Source organism: Dreissena polymorpha, chromosome 6 (assembly GCF_020536995.1).
Source record: "Dreissena polymorpha isolate Duluth1 chromosome 6, UMN_Dpol_1.0, whole genome shotgun sequence".
Taxonomy (NCBI): domain Eukaryota; kingdom Metazoa; phylum Mollusca; class Bivalvia; order Myida; family Dreissenidae; genus Dreissena; species Dreissena polymorpha.
In genome coordinates, this window is record NC_068360.1 from 48,383,182 (window position 1) to 48,398,003 (window position 14,822).

At 35.8% G+C, this 14,822-nt stretch overlaps 1 protein-coding gene across 1 annotated transcript in view; it reads left to right on the forward strand.

Moving 5' to 3' along the window:
- The window catches only part of LOC127834201 (myosin-VIIa-like), a 96,898-nt gene extending 84,829 nt beyond the window's left edge, over positions 1-12,069 (forward strand). Inside the window, exons 33-41 of the mRNA XM_052359855.1 lie at positions 870-1,022; positions 1,696-1,801; positions 2,782-2,896; positions 7,092-7,178; positions 7,995-8,220; positions 8,967-9,033; positions 10,283-10,399; positions 10,899-10,982; positions 11,881-12,069. Of these exons, the coding sequence (XP_052215815.1) occupies positions 870-1,022; positions 1,696-1,801; positions 2,782-2,896; positions 7,092-7,178; positions 7,995-8,220; positions 8,967-9,033; positions 10,283-10,399; positions 10,899-10,982; positions 11,881-12,030 (1,105 nt within the window). The 3' untranslated portion in view covers positions 12,031-12,069. The remainder of the gene's footprint in view (positions 1-869; positions 1,023-1,695; positions 1,802-2,781; positions 2,897-7,091; positions 7,179-7,994; positions 8,221-8,966; positions 9,034-10,282; positions 10,400-10,898; positions 10,983-11,880) is intronic.
- The last annotated feature ends 2,753 nt before the right edge of the window (positions 12,070-14,822 follow it).

The following is a 14,822-nucleotide window of genomic DNA, read 5'->3' on the forward strand; positions in this document are numbered from 1 at the left end:
CATCCCAGATTAGCCTGTGCAGTTAAGAAAAGATCTCTTTTAAACAAAGCGGAAAGTGTCCTCCCAGATTAGCCTGCGTGGACTGCACAGGCTAATCTGGGATGAAGCTTTTTTGCACATGCATTAAGTCCAGTTTACCCAGAGTGAGGCTCAAATGAATTTTAGCTCGACTGTTTTCTGAGAAAACCGAGGTATTGTCATAGCCAGCTTGTTGCGTCTTCCACCACCCACCCTCTGTGTCAAGCTAAAACCTTGACATTTTGCTCTAAAATCATAGTGCTTCCACCCACAAGTTTGAAACTTCATATGTAGATGGCCCTTGATGAGTTCTACAAGACAGGTCCATTTTTCAGTCACTAGGTAAAAGGTCAAGGTCACTGTGACCTCTAAATAAAAATAAAATCTGACAAGCTTTCATTTATTCAAAACTGCATCCGCAGCCAAGCATTGGCACCCGTTATGTGGTGCTCTTGTTTCTCATCTTATATTGTCCCCTCCGATTCCCACAGCCAGATTAACAAGCAATATGATATTCTCCCCCTCCAAAATTCAATATTTCTCCCTCCAAAATACAATATTATCCCCTTCCAAAATACAATATTTTCCCCTTGCAAAATTCAATATTCTCCCTCTCCAAATCTCAATATTCTCCCCATCCAAAATGCATAATATTCCCCCTCCAAAATACAATATTCTCCTTCTCCAAAATAGAATATTCTCCCCTCCAAAATACAATATTTTCCCCCTCCAAAATGCAATAATTTCCTCCTCCAAAATACAATATTTTCTCCCTCCAAAATAAAATATTCGCCCCTCCAATATGTTTCTCTTCCAAAATGCAATATTTTTCCACCTTCAAATCCCCTTAGGTTAAGTGAGGAGCGCGGCTGGGAGTTGATGTGGCTGGTGACAGGATGTTTCGCTCCCTCCACCAACCTCCTCAAGGAGGTCATGCACTTCCTGGGCTCAAGACGGAACCAGATCGCTCATGACTGCGTACAGCGTCTACAGAAAACACTCAGGTATGATGTGACCAAGGACACGTAGTAGGTTATAGGTGTAAGTTTGTCAGTCTTTGAAACTATAAAATTTTATTTAAACACTAAACTATGTGAATTTGGAATAAGGCATCAAACTTCAAATGGCAATATTTTGGTGATTTTCTCTAACAACACTGTTCATCTCACGTCCTGAATGTAATTTTGTAATATTATGTCAAAACTTTTAATTTAAAAAGCCCTTTGCATTAATTTTTTCTTGACAGAGATTGTATGTTTTCTTATTTTAACTTTATTTTTAATTTGTGTATATGCACACATTGGTATGTTTTTTTTTGCATAACGAAAATCCAATTAAACATCTTGTTTTTTAGTAAAAGCAATTAAAATGATGCAATTACATATGCAAGGGTCTTTTGAACTTTGATTTTTTCAGTTTATTTCAAGATTGATGCCATATTCCAACTTCACATTATATATGTTTTATAAGTATATTTTAGACAAGATCCATGGGCATGAGACAATTTTCAAAATATACAGATTAAAACATAACAGAAAGAGAAACTAGAAACCATTGTTTAATTACCCCAATTGTTTACCTGCCAATTCTTACCAAAAGCATCTATGACATAACATTTACTTAACCATGGATAAATTGTTGAAATTTGTCATTTTATGATCATTTTTCCCCATCAAGGAATGGTACACGAAAGTATCCGCCACACCAGGTTGAAGTAGAGGCTATTCAGCACAAGACAACACAGATCCTGCACAAAGTCTACTTTCCTGATGATTCAGATGAGGTCAGATATTAGACTGTACCCTTGTTTGTAGGCTACATACAACTGACATCCATGATTTTTAGTGTAAAACTGTTATATCTGCTAGGTATTTCTATATCATATACAATAGCTTTTCACCCAATATAATTGCTGTTTCACGACTTTTTACCATAATGCTGTTCATATATTATATATAAAAAATTACCTTAATGCAATTCGTAAGAATATTTTGGCTTTTAATCACTTATACTGTAAACTTCTAATTTTGTATTAGATGTTCCAAATCAATTTAATTAAAAAAGTACATTTTCTTGTTTAAAAAAATATTTCAATATGTTTGTGGAAGGTTCTTACCAGTGTATGTATCAATTTTATCATGTTGATAACATTTCTTTATGTTATGTTTTTGAAATGAGCTGTTTTCGGAGAAAACCCGCGGCATTGTCATAGCCAACTCGTTGTCCGCCGTCAGCCGTCCGCCGTAGGCGTCGTGCTAAAACCTTAACATTGGCTCTAAAATCAAAGTGCTTTGACCTACAACTTTGAAACCTCATATGTAGATGCACCTTGATGAGTTCTACATGCCACACCCAGTTTTGGGTCACTAGGTCAAAGGTCAAGGTGACTGTGACCTCTAAAAAAAAAAATTCTGACAAGCCTTTGCAGCCAAGCATTGGCACATATTATGCGGTGGTCTTGTTTGATGTTAAGCAACGGGAAAGAAAATTCATTCTGAGCAATCTTGGCTTCATGCATCTGCGTAGTGTTGTTCCAGATTAGCCTGTGCAGTCAACACAGGCTAATCAGGAACTACACTTTCCACTTTTGTGGTAATTTTCGCTTTAAGGAAGTCTCTTCTTTGCAAATCCAATTTAGGCATAAAGTGTCGTTCCATACTAGCCTGTGCACAGGTTTCTCTGGAATGACACTTAACACATGTGCATTAAGCCCAAATGTTCCAGAAGAAGGCTATAATGAATTTTCTTTTAATCGATTTTCAGGCCTTTGAGGTGGAGTCCAGTACACGTGCTAAGGACTTCTGTTTGAATATCGCAAACAAGCTTGGGTTGAAATCACATGAAGGCTTCAGCCTCTTTGTGAAAATTTCTGACAAAGGTATGTTTTGTGTTCTACAACTTTATACCTTATCTGTATTCATGTATCCATAGGCAGCCTTAAGAATAACCAGAAAGAACTACAATGCTATTTTACACACAAGAAATACAATAATCCTCATTCAGGGTAAATTGGGCTTAATGCATTTGCATAAAGTGTCATCCAAGGCTAGTCAGTGCCTAGACTGGATTTTCTTTAGCAGAGACCTTCTTTGAATAATAAATGTCATAAAAGAATAAAGTGATGTCCTTGATTAGCCTGTGTGGACTGTCCTTGATTAGCCTGTGTGGACTGTCCTTGATTAGCCTGTGTGGACTGTCCTTGATGAGCCTGTGTGGACTGTCCTTGATTAGCCTTTGTGGACTGTCCTTGATTAGCCTGTGTGGACTGTCCTTGATTAGCCTGTGTGGACTGTCCTTAATTAGCCTGTGTGGACTGTCCTTGATTAGCATGTGTTGACTGTCCTTGCTTAGCCTGTGTGGACTGTCCTTGATTAGCCTGTGTGGACTGTCCTTGATAAGCCTGTGATGTCCTTGATTAGCCTGTGTAGACTGTCCTTGATTAGCCTGTGTGGACTGTCCTTAATTAGCCTGTGTGGACTGTCCTTGATTGGCCTGTGTGGACTGTCCTTGATTAGCCTGTGTGGACTGTCCTTGATTAGCATGTGTGGACTGTCCTTGATTAGCCTGTGTGGACTGCAAAGGCTAATCTTGTATGACACTTTACACACATAGATTAAGCTTAGTTTTCACAGAACGTTGCTATACTTTTAAAATCCCCTTTTCGAAGAAAAGGGGGTATATAGTTTTCGCACTGTCCGTCTGTCTGTCAGACTGTCACACTTTTTGTGTCCGCTCTCTAATTCAAATAGTTTTCATCCGATCTTTACCAAACTTGGTCAGAAGTTATATCTAGACAATATCTAGGTCAAGTTCGAATATGGGTCATGCCGGGTCAAAAACTAGGTCACGGGGTCACTTAGTGCATTTCAAGGATTTAGCATTGTGTCCGCTTTCTAATTGAAGTAGTTTTCATCTGATCTTCACTAAACTTGGTCAGAAGTTGTATCAAGACAATATATAGGTCAAGTTCGAATATGGGTCATGCCGGGTCCAAAACTAGGTCACGGGGTCACTTAGTGCATTTAAAGGATTTAGCATGGTGTCCGCTCTCTAGTTTATGTGGCTTTCTGATTTATTTTGATATTCTAAGACATTTTTATGCCCCAGAAGGAGGGCATATAGTGATCGGACTGTCTGTCCGTCTGTCCGTCACACTTTGCGTTTAGATTTCAAAAAATGCTCATTACTTCTATGTCGCTTCAGATAGCAATTTCATATTTGGCATGCATGTGTATATGGACAAGGCCTTTGCGTACGCACACAAATTTTGACCCCTGTGACCTTGACCTTGAACTTAGGGTCCGCGTTTAGGTTTCGAAATCTGCGTTAAGGTTTCGAAAAAAGCTCATAACTTCTACCAAGCGTTTATAGGCGGCATAAGTCATCCTATGGTGACAGCTCTTGTTCATTCTATTCCATATCTTGGTAGCAATGTAGATTTGAATGCAATTTACTAAATGACAGCCTTGTATTACACATGTATGATTTTGAATGTATCTATGTGGGCATATCCTGGTCATCATGGAAAAACACATGTAGTGTCGGTCCGTTTTTATTCATTGATATGAAATGTAAGTGTATCGTAGCTGGCTAAAAACAAAGTAAGTCACTTGCTAAGAAATCAAGAAATATGGTAAGTAAGATAAATTCAACCCTCACAGTGTATAAACCAATTGTATCATACCCGGATGTTGCGCTGTGATTGCCATGGCCTAACGACAATATTTACATACCGCTGTTAATTTTGATACAAATCAATGGATTAATACTGCAAACAAGTAAGTAAACTCTGTACTTTAGATGTTGTAGAGAATTAAGTTTCCCTTAAGAACGTATAAATCCGCTTCGAAGAAGTTATTGTTTATGAAAACATTGAAAATCACCGAAGAAAACTGGAAAACACATGTTGCTCTATGCCAAAATATCCTTTTTTTTCTAAAATCTATTTCGAAATATACATATTTTTGTATGTAATATATTCCAATTGAAGTCAAATAACTGTTATGATATATATAATCTATCGGCTTTTTGAATAAACTAAGATATTGATTAAAATAAACAAGATGGTTTTTAAAATGACTGTATCATATATTGCAGTGATGCTGTATCATTGATTGCGATTACATTATATGCATTCTTTATCAATTATTTCGATAAATCTATGCCAATTTTGCAGATTTTGTATTATTGCATGGTCAAATATTCACATTTGTCACAAATATGGTTAACTGAAGAGTTTCAACTTATTCCAGATACACCTTCGTTGTTACTCATGTCCAGCACATTATTATTGCCGTTCTTTGGTTGGCTGATGGAGGACATGTTTTTACTCATGTCAAGTGGTAGTTCAGCACAGATAGTTTTCATAGGGGTTGACGTGCAATTTACCGTAGCAAAACTACCGTCCAAGCCTAAAACTTCTATTGACTCGTACACCATGTTTCTGTAAAATAATAATTTAGCTCTATATTAATGTTTCCCAAGAAATGCAGTGAGTTAATATAAATCACCACAATAATCATTACTGCACTCCCATCATGATGATAATCATCATCATTATCATCAGTAAAGTTGGTATCATCATTAGCAACAGCAACACCACCAGCAGCAGCATAAACTGTTCATACTGGCAATCTGTCTTAAATTACGTATGACCTGAGAAAGAAACAATAAACGATATTTTCTTCAACTTTAAAATGAAAGGGTTACTTTAATTTTGGATTATTTAGAATTCAACTTTATAATGAAAGGGTAACCTTGATTTGGATGATTTAGAATTTGCATTATTTTTCCAAAATATAGGCACATGTATATAATGTACACTTACGTGTGCGAATTACTGAAATCCCGTATTACTATAGGCCATGCAACAGTGGCTATGTCATAAATGCATATTATTATAGGACGAAGTTTCAGCTAAAATAAATTTGAAATAAATAACAGACAGAAATACCTGTAAATGATATTCCTTAAACTTTTATTAACCAACACTTGTACATGCATGTGTGTGCCAGCTATCTATTTGTCAGTGCGCCAGCTGGGCTCAATTTGAGGGCTCCCAGCCCTGCCCTCCCGAACCTCTGCCCTACCCTCCCAACCTCCGCCCTGCCCTTCCTAGGGCCCCCCTGCCCTTAAAAAAAATAGTTTTTTTACATGTGATAATTAATAAAGCATTCTAGAAAACCCCGTGTGCTTGAAAGTGCCCTTTTGCCAAAATACTCCGCTTCGAAAGTGCCTTTTTGACAAAAAAGCCCCCCTGCCCTTTTTTAAATCCTAGCTGGAGCACTGAAATTTACAGATAACACATTCTAACGTTGTTTCTTACCAAGTGTAACTGTCAGTGTTCAACATGTGTAATCAATCAAGTGAATGACACTGTTTCATATTTGTTTAAAACATTTAGGAGGACGGAAAAATCACATATTGAAAATCTCAATAATTGATTCATAATAATCGCTATAATTATACAGATGATTGATTCAGTTTATGCAATCATTGATACAGAAGTAGAAGCACACGTGTGTAGTATTAAATGCATATATCTGATGTAATAAAGAATCCCTAAAAAAATACGTTGTAATGATCGAAAGTGCACATTCTTAATCTAACATCTGCCGTATAAATAGTTCTTGTTGTTTGTTAAAACCCAAGTAAACAAAGATTTCAAAACTAGATCATGACAATTTGACGAGATGTGCAGTGATCAGTAACGCATTTCATCCTTTTTTCAATGCATACAATGCGTAACAGAATGCCTGAGAAATCTGCTTTTAAAGCTGGATATTAATAACTGTTTGAAGACCATCATAACGACAAAAAAAGGAAAATAATTTACCTTTCTAGCAACGCACGTATGCCAAATAATCATTTCGCCATGGCAATCACATCGCAACATCCGGGTATGATAAAATTGGTTTATACACTGTGACTCTTGGAATCACATTATTAAATAACTGGTATCAGTATAAAATTAGACAGAACATTAACTCACTAATAAGATATTTAAAAAAAAATCCAAATAGCCTTTATTCTAAAACCTTTTATCTAGAAATTGCATATTTGTATATTTTCAGTGATCAGCGTCCCGGAGGGAGATTTCTTCTTTGACTTTGTGCGTCACCTGATTGACTGGATCAGGAAAGCCAGGGCTACCAGGGATGGTACGTGCAGCCTCGTTCTTGGACAATGAGCATGTACATGCAGTGTCGTCCCAGATAAGCCTGTGCAGCCTGCGCAGGCTTATGAGTGAAGACACTTAACTCTTATATTGTACTTTTCGTTTAAAGAAAGTCTGGTATAAGGAAAAACAAAGTTAAGGCGGATAGTGTCATTCCTGATAAGCCTGTGCTGACTGCACAGGCCAATCTGTGACACTTTACCCACATGCATTAACCTCCATTTCCCAAGAGCGTGGTTCATTTTTTAAATTTTGTACTTTCACACAAGTTCTCTTCATTTTGTGGTGTGACAGCTTGCAGAAAGCTCAATGTAGAAGTCACATCAGTCAAGTGTATATTTGTGCATGCCTACATCATTCTTGATGCAATATGTTAACCACTCTGAGAAGGTCTATCACGGCTTGGTGAAAGGTCAAGGTCATTTGAGGCTGAATGTCAAACATGGTTCATCAGGTTATATAATTACAAGCATGATCGGCTATGGGCTCCGTATGTTGTAAACAGGCATCCAGAAAACAGTATTGTATTTGGATATAAAATACTAAATTTTTGTCTATTTCTCCGAAAGCCACATCTATAACACTTACAAACAGTAAGACTCTGTTAAAAAAATGAAGCTGTAATATTATTAGATTTTGCACAAAATTCAGTTAAATCTATAATTCACAAATATAAGAACAAAAATTGTTATAGATTAAACAATAATTGCAAGAAAAGTTATTTAATTTCCATAACCTCTGAATAGACATCAATATCAAAGCAGAATAGTCTGACAACTTGTCAACCTTTCATTTCCAGGCCCCACTCCCCAGTTCACATACCAAGTGTTCTTCATGAAGAAGCTGTGGACCAACCTGATCCCCGGCAAGGACATGAACGCCGACCTGATCTTCCACTACCACCAGGAGCTGCCTAAGCTTCTCCGTGGCTACCACAAGTGCAGTCGTGAAGAGGCAGTGCGGTTGGCCGCCCTGATTTACCGCGTGAAGTTCGGCGAGGACAAAACTGGCCTCGTGAATCTAGTGTAAGTTGGTGGTGAAAATGATAACGGAAGAGGTAGAGGATTGCGTTGATGATGATGATGATGATGATGATTATGATAATGATGATATTGATTTTGATGATATTGATGATGATATTGATGATGATGATATTGATGATGATGATGATGATGATGATAATGATGATGATGATGATGATGATAACTAGGGGCTAATCTGAGATACAAATGAACTTAACTGTTCTAGCGCCATTAAACTAACAATAGCTGGTAATTTCTGGCTTAAGCTATTTAATGGAAACTGCCATACCATCACCAGCAGCTCTTTTTTAACAGCAGAACCATTTTCTATATCGGACTAGATATTACTAGAAGACATATTCTAAACAAATTTCATTATTATTTGGCTAAAATGTGACTTAAGTTAACCTACTGACCTTTTTGACCCCACATACCCAGTTTCAAAAAGGCGAAAATATCATTGGGACAAATGTTCTGACAAAATTCTATGAAGAATATGCAATAAAGATGGCCACTAGAGTGGTCACAAGGTAAATGTTGCAAAGGACAATTCATGACTGACTACAAACAATGGACGAAAGGTTGTGCACAGGTGAGTCATTAAGTTTTTTAAAATATATTTGTGATTGTAAATTGTCCAATGTGGTTAAAAAGTATTCATATTTCCCCCAATACTCGTACCATTCAAGCACTGAAAATGCTGTAACAATCGGCATAACGTTTCAAATCTGTATTTCATCTGATTTCAGGAAGATGTTGAGAGAGTTGATTCCCGCAGATCTTACCAAGGCTCAGTCACCTGACGACTGGAAGAGGGTAAGCAAGCTCTTCAAATTGGATTTTTATGCCCTCTGTTGGGTGGTATATAGCAGTTGAACTGTCAGTGCGTTTGTTTGTCTGTGTGTAATTGGCCATAACTTTTCCAATATTGAATATAGCAACTTGATATTTGGCATGCATGTGTATCTCATGAAGCTGCACATTTTGAGTGGTGAAAGGTCAAGGTCATCCATCAAGGTCAAAAGTAAAACAAAAACAATCCATGGGAAGTAATAAGCTTTAAAAGGGAGATAATTTCTAAACCTGCCAAATGATATATTGAAATTATATTTCAAAGCAGCGCAATAGGGGGCATTGTGTTTCTTACAAACACATCTCTTGTTTATTATTATTTTCTAAACCTATTTACTTGATTTCAACTGCATTAAAAGCCAAAGGCCTATTGAAATGCTCTTGAGTCTGTTTCCTGGTTTGAACCAGTACTTGTTGTCTATTTGAGAGATTTAAAGAACGCTCCCACAATGGGGCTCAAATCTATGATCTCCAAGTCGGGGAAAACCATATCCACGTCAACCCCACCCTGCCTCCCCAACCTGGTAGAAAGTAGAGAGTGGGGTACACCGGAATCACCTTGGTCTTCTGACTGTCTGTCTTTCAATAAATCAAAATAGCCTGAGAAAGTACCCTTGGCACTTTCCAACATACAGCATTCCAACTTGCATGGATTGTTCCTTATGATGAATTGATGTGTCTGCAATTTGTGTTGTTCTACTTTAGAAATTGCTTTTAAGTTATGCCACTGTTTATACTTTAGGTTTTCTATTGCATATTGCTACAATCCATGCATTTTGATATGCAATGTCTTGGGGTATTGGTGGCTAATAGTATAAAGTTGTGTTGTTTAAAACTCATGAAGTAAATTTTTTGTACATGAAGTATTTATGTATTGTTTTATTCTATGTATTTGTGACAAGAAAGATACAAAAATTAGTAACTAGTGAAATGTGAAAAAAATGAAAACAACAACAACAGCACTGGTGTAATTTAAAAACCAGTAAATTTATAAAACTTGGTCAGAGACCGTTTTACCACAAATACCGTATTTTCATAAACAGTGCACTTACGATCTCTTAAGTGAATGTGTGTTTTTAAAGGCATTTATAAAACCAGTTGATACTGTTTTTAATATGAATACAAATCTAAATGCTTATCCTCAGAACTTGAAGTCATTGTATATTTGCCAATTAACAACTAAAAACTGACCATTATTTACGTACTTTTTCAGGGCATATTAAGCCAGTACAACGCTGATGCAGGCATGACTCAAGACAACGCCAAAATTGAATTCCTTAAAGTGATCTACTTGTGGCCAACATTTGGCTCGGCCTTCTTTGAAGTGAAGGTATTTTATCTTTCCCCTGTAAAGAGTTTTGTTTTGCCTTGGGACCTTATTAAAAAGAAAATATTTCAGATTTTTGATCGAATAAATTATTGCCTAACCCTCTCAAGCTTCTTAGACCAATGCATTTTTAGAGCATTTGAAAAATTGAATTGAAATGTCGTTGTTTGGGGTCGTCTGTTGTTCACAAGAATGAATGTCAAAAAACAAGAAAAATTATTGTATTTGTCACAGTATGTAAATGAGGTGGTATTATTATACATATAAAACTGGTTATGAACATGAAGTAAAGGGAAACGCAGAAAGTATATTTGCATTTCAAAATCTCAGTATTTTCCCAAAAAGCGTTGCAGTTTACATGACATGTTCGGTTTTAATGATATTATATTTTAAAAAAGACTGATCAATAACAATAATTTTGAATGTACTTATGCTTTTCTATATGTTGATTGAAAAACATTTCCAATGCAGTGTTCAAACGTTTCTATCTATTCATCTTCAGCAAACGACAGATTCCAGTTACCCAGAAATCCTCCTGATCGCCATCAACAAGAACGGGGTCAACTTGATCCACCCCCAGACAAAGGTCATCATTTGTATTTTGAAAACAATCAAATTAACATTATATATAGGCAATACATTCAGTTTTTTGCAATTAGTAATTTGAGAAGTTTTTTTTGCTTATATCATTATTCATCTTAAAGGAGGTGTTATTAGGCATAAAAGGAAGGGGTTTATGGCAAAAGAGGCTCTAGTCTAAACAGCCCTTGTCTAAAGAAGCCCCATAAAAGCAAAATTGGTCCCACATTCTTTCACAATCCGGAAAACAGGCCAATATATAAAATTAATGATCTGACACTAGAATGAATTAAATATCTAAAATAATATAACTTTTACATATATTATTATTATACATCAAAGAAATAGTCTTTATTCATTTAGTTTTATTCAAGTTTTTTCAGTAAATTTCACTGGTCAGTTCAATAAATAATTTTATTATTCCAAGAGGTTTATTGACATAAAATTTATTCTTATTCAGTTTCTTATACTTAGATTTCATTATAATAATAATTGTCACAATCAACTGTCTATCTTATTGACTTTAACATGTCAGTTGAGATAAGTTTTTTGATATAAATTTATTTTGACTAAATTTATATAATAAATGGCTTTCTCTTTTCTCTGACAAACACGATATGACAGCCTAGCTTAACCCTTTACCACTCCGAAATAAAGTGAAAATGGCTTTTGCTAACAGCATAATCAGAAGAGTCTGAGAGTAACTTGCAAGCTGTTCAGGTTTTATGTTGTTCGCTGCTTATCAGTATCTTAGGGTTGGAAATGAAACGTTCAAAACTTGAATCTAGTAAGAAAGGTATTTAATTTTATTTGATTTTTCTAAGGGGCTGTAAATTTGTTAAAATTTGTAGCTCAGCAGTTAAGGGTTAAGATTGTAAACACTTCTTCTTGTTTGTCTTTCACAGGACATATTGGCCACTCATCCATTCACAAAGATCTCCAACTGGAGCAGTGGTAACACGTATTTCCACATGACCATCGGTAACCTGCTCCGTGGCAGCAAACTGCTCTGTGAAACATCCCTGGTGAGCAATCAGTTAATGGACCCATTTTAATTGAGCCTTGCTCTGGGAAAACGGGACTTAATGCATGTTGGTAAAGTGACAGTAAAGTTTAAACCTGTGCAGTCCGCACAGGCTAATCAGGGACAACACTTTCCACATAAACTGGATTTTTGCTGAGAAGAGACTTCCTTCAAACTAAAAATACCATAAAAAGCGGAAATTGTTGTCCCTGATTAGCCTGTGCGGACTGTACAGGTTAATCTGGGACGAGACTTTACCCACATGCAATGAGCTCCATTTCCACAGAGTGCGGCTCTATTATTAAGTGCATTGATTATTTTCTTAACCAGCCTGCACTGAAAAATGATCTTATTTATTGCTAATACTTCCTCTCTTTAGGAAGTTGATGATGTTTTCTGGATACGCCTTGGACATTGGTCTGTCCCTATGTCACAAGATACACATTTTACAAACAAAAAGTAACAATACTCTTCAATGTACAGAATTCATATTTGCATGAATTGTTGGTATGATATGAATTGCTGCTTGTGCAATATCTATTATTCTATGTTACTATTGCTAATGGTCTATGTAACGATTATTAAGTCAAAAGCTGCAGATTATGACATGCCGTGCCTGTGGGGGGTGGGGTATTCTTCACTTGTGTTAAAAGCGCTAGTTTTAACAGACTGACTTATGCAAGATGGAACATTAAGACTGCTTTTCATCAATGGTGATTTTGATTGTTTTCCATGTCCAAATCAGATTAATACAAATTATAATTATATATCAAAAGGCAAACCAGGCTGAAATTGAAGGGCCAAAGAACAGCATTTATGTCAACATACCGGGATTGTTCTCATTCTGATGTGTTTATACATATACTGTTTCACCAATTCAGACTAACGCGGAATGATGATGATTTAATTACTATGCATCAGAATAAAAACCTGTGTTATCCCCCACCATAGGCTGAGGGATATTGTTTTGGCGTTGTCCGTCTATCCGTCCGTCCGTCCAGAGGCCATATCTTGGAAGTGCTTTAACGGATTTAATTGAAACTTGGTATGAGTATATATATATGGATAAGAGGATGGATGCACTCCAAATGGCATTGTAACACCATCTGTTAATTAACGGATTTATGGTCCTTTGTATCTTGAAAGCAAAATGGTTTTTAATATAATCTTAGAGCTTTATCTCCATTACACATGAGCCAGAGCAATAGTTGTTGCCATAGTGTTGTCAAGCATCTGGGGGTGCTTCAATTCAACACCCATAATCCTAGGGGTAGGTCAAGGTCACACATTGAGTTCAAAGGGTTTTGTCCATCTGTCCAGAAAACTTTTGTGTCCAGAAGCATATGGCGGCGGATATCAATTCAACGAATTTGCTTGTTTAGTTACAAATTTACAAATATACTAAAAATTAAAAACTATACCTGAAAAATAATACCGTATTCTTACTTAAACCAGGGATACAAATAGACGATCTACTGACCTCGTACATTAGCCTGATGTTGACAAACATGAACAGCCCCAGGGGGTCGACGATAGGACCCGCCCACAGTCCAGTTAACAAGCTGGGAGCCGGTCGACGATAGAACCCGCGCACAGTCCAGGCTGGTTCAGGGCAGGTGTTAACTGAATTGTGTTAAAGGGGTGACATAGGACTTTGCTTCTTTACAGAACATTTGTATAAATATCTTGACATTGGATAATTCTAGGTTTTGATTAAAACTGTATGGTATGAAAATGGTTAGATCGGACTAACTTCAGATGAAATAGAGCTTTGATTATTTGAAGTATGTTGCTTTTGTTGGCTATGTGTTACATGCATAATTCATAATTGATTTTCATCTTATTCAACATGCAGAGCTTGGTCTTATTGGCTTTCATGATTGTATTTTCAATAAAGGGTTAAATGTCAAGGATAAGGAAATAGTAAAACACAGTTTATATTCAGATCCATAAATATGCTCATAATCAATTGCATAGTTCATAAAAATTGAACTCCTAAATATTTACATGTTATATTTATTATTTATTTCTGCATAATGTCTTGATAATTGAAAAATACTTGGTAAATGTTGAGTGATGGTTTATGAATTGTTTTACATTCTTTGATAAAATTATACATTATTACATGCATAGACACTATTGTAAAGTATTTAATCTTTATTGTTACATTTTTAGGTTGTCAATGTTTTCATCATGTTGTTAATTGTAAAATAAGTGGTTGTGAAATTAAATACATGCAATTGCATACTGTTAACTTTACATTGTTGAAATATTTACCTTGAACTATAAAGTATAGTAATGTGTACATGTTCACATGTTAAAAGGTTACAATATACATTGGTATACAGTAATATACAGATACAATATTGGTATACAATAATATACAGATACATTATTGAAAAACTAAATATTTATAAGGGCAATTTACAGATTCTTTTACAATGATTCTTGTGTCTCATTTACACCTTTGACTCTCAAATGTTGTCTCACAAAATGTGGAGTTCAAGTTTGATTGAGGCCTGTTTAATCTTTGTCTCAGTTGTTGAAATGCAACATGTACAATAAGCGCATAATGCCTGCTGAAATATTAATATTTTTTCACTATTGTTGTTAAAATTTCATAGAAAAACACTGTTTTAATGAATAAATAATGCTACAATAAGATTTCTGCCTAGATACTATTGTTGTTTATCTTGCATACTATATTGTGTAGCCAATGCTGTTTTAACACAAAACCCCATATATAATAACACTTGTGGCATCAGATAATGTCATATGACACTATATTAACAATATATTAACAAAGTCGATCATAGAAAAGTA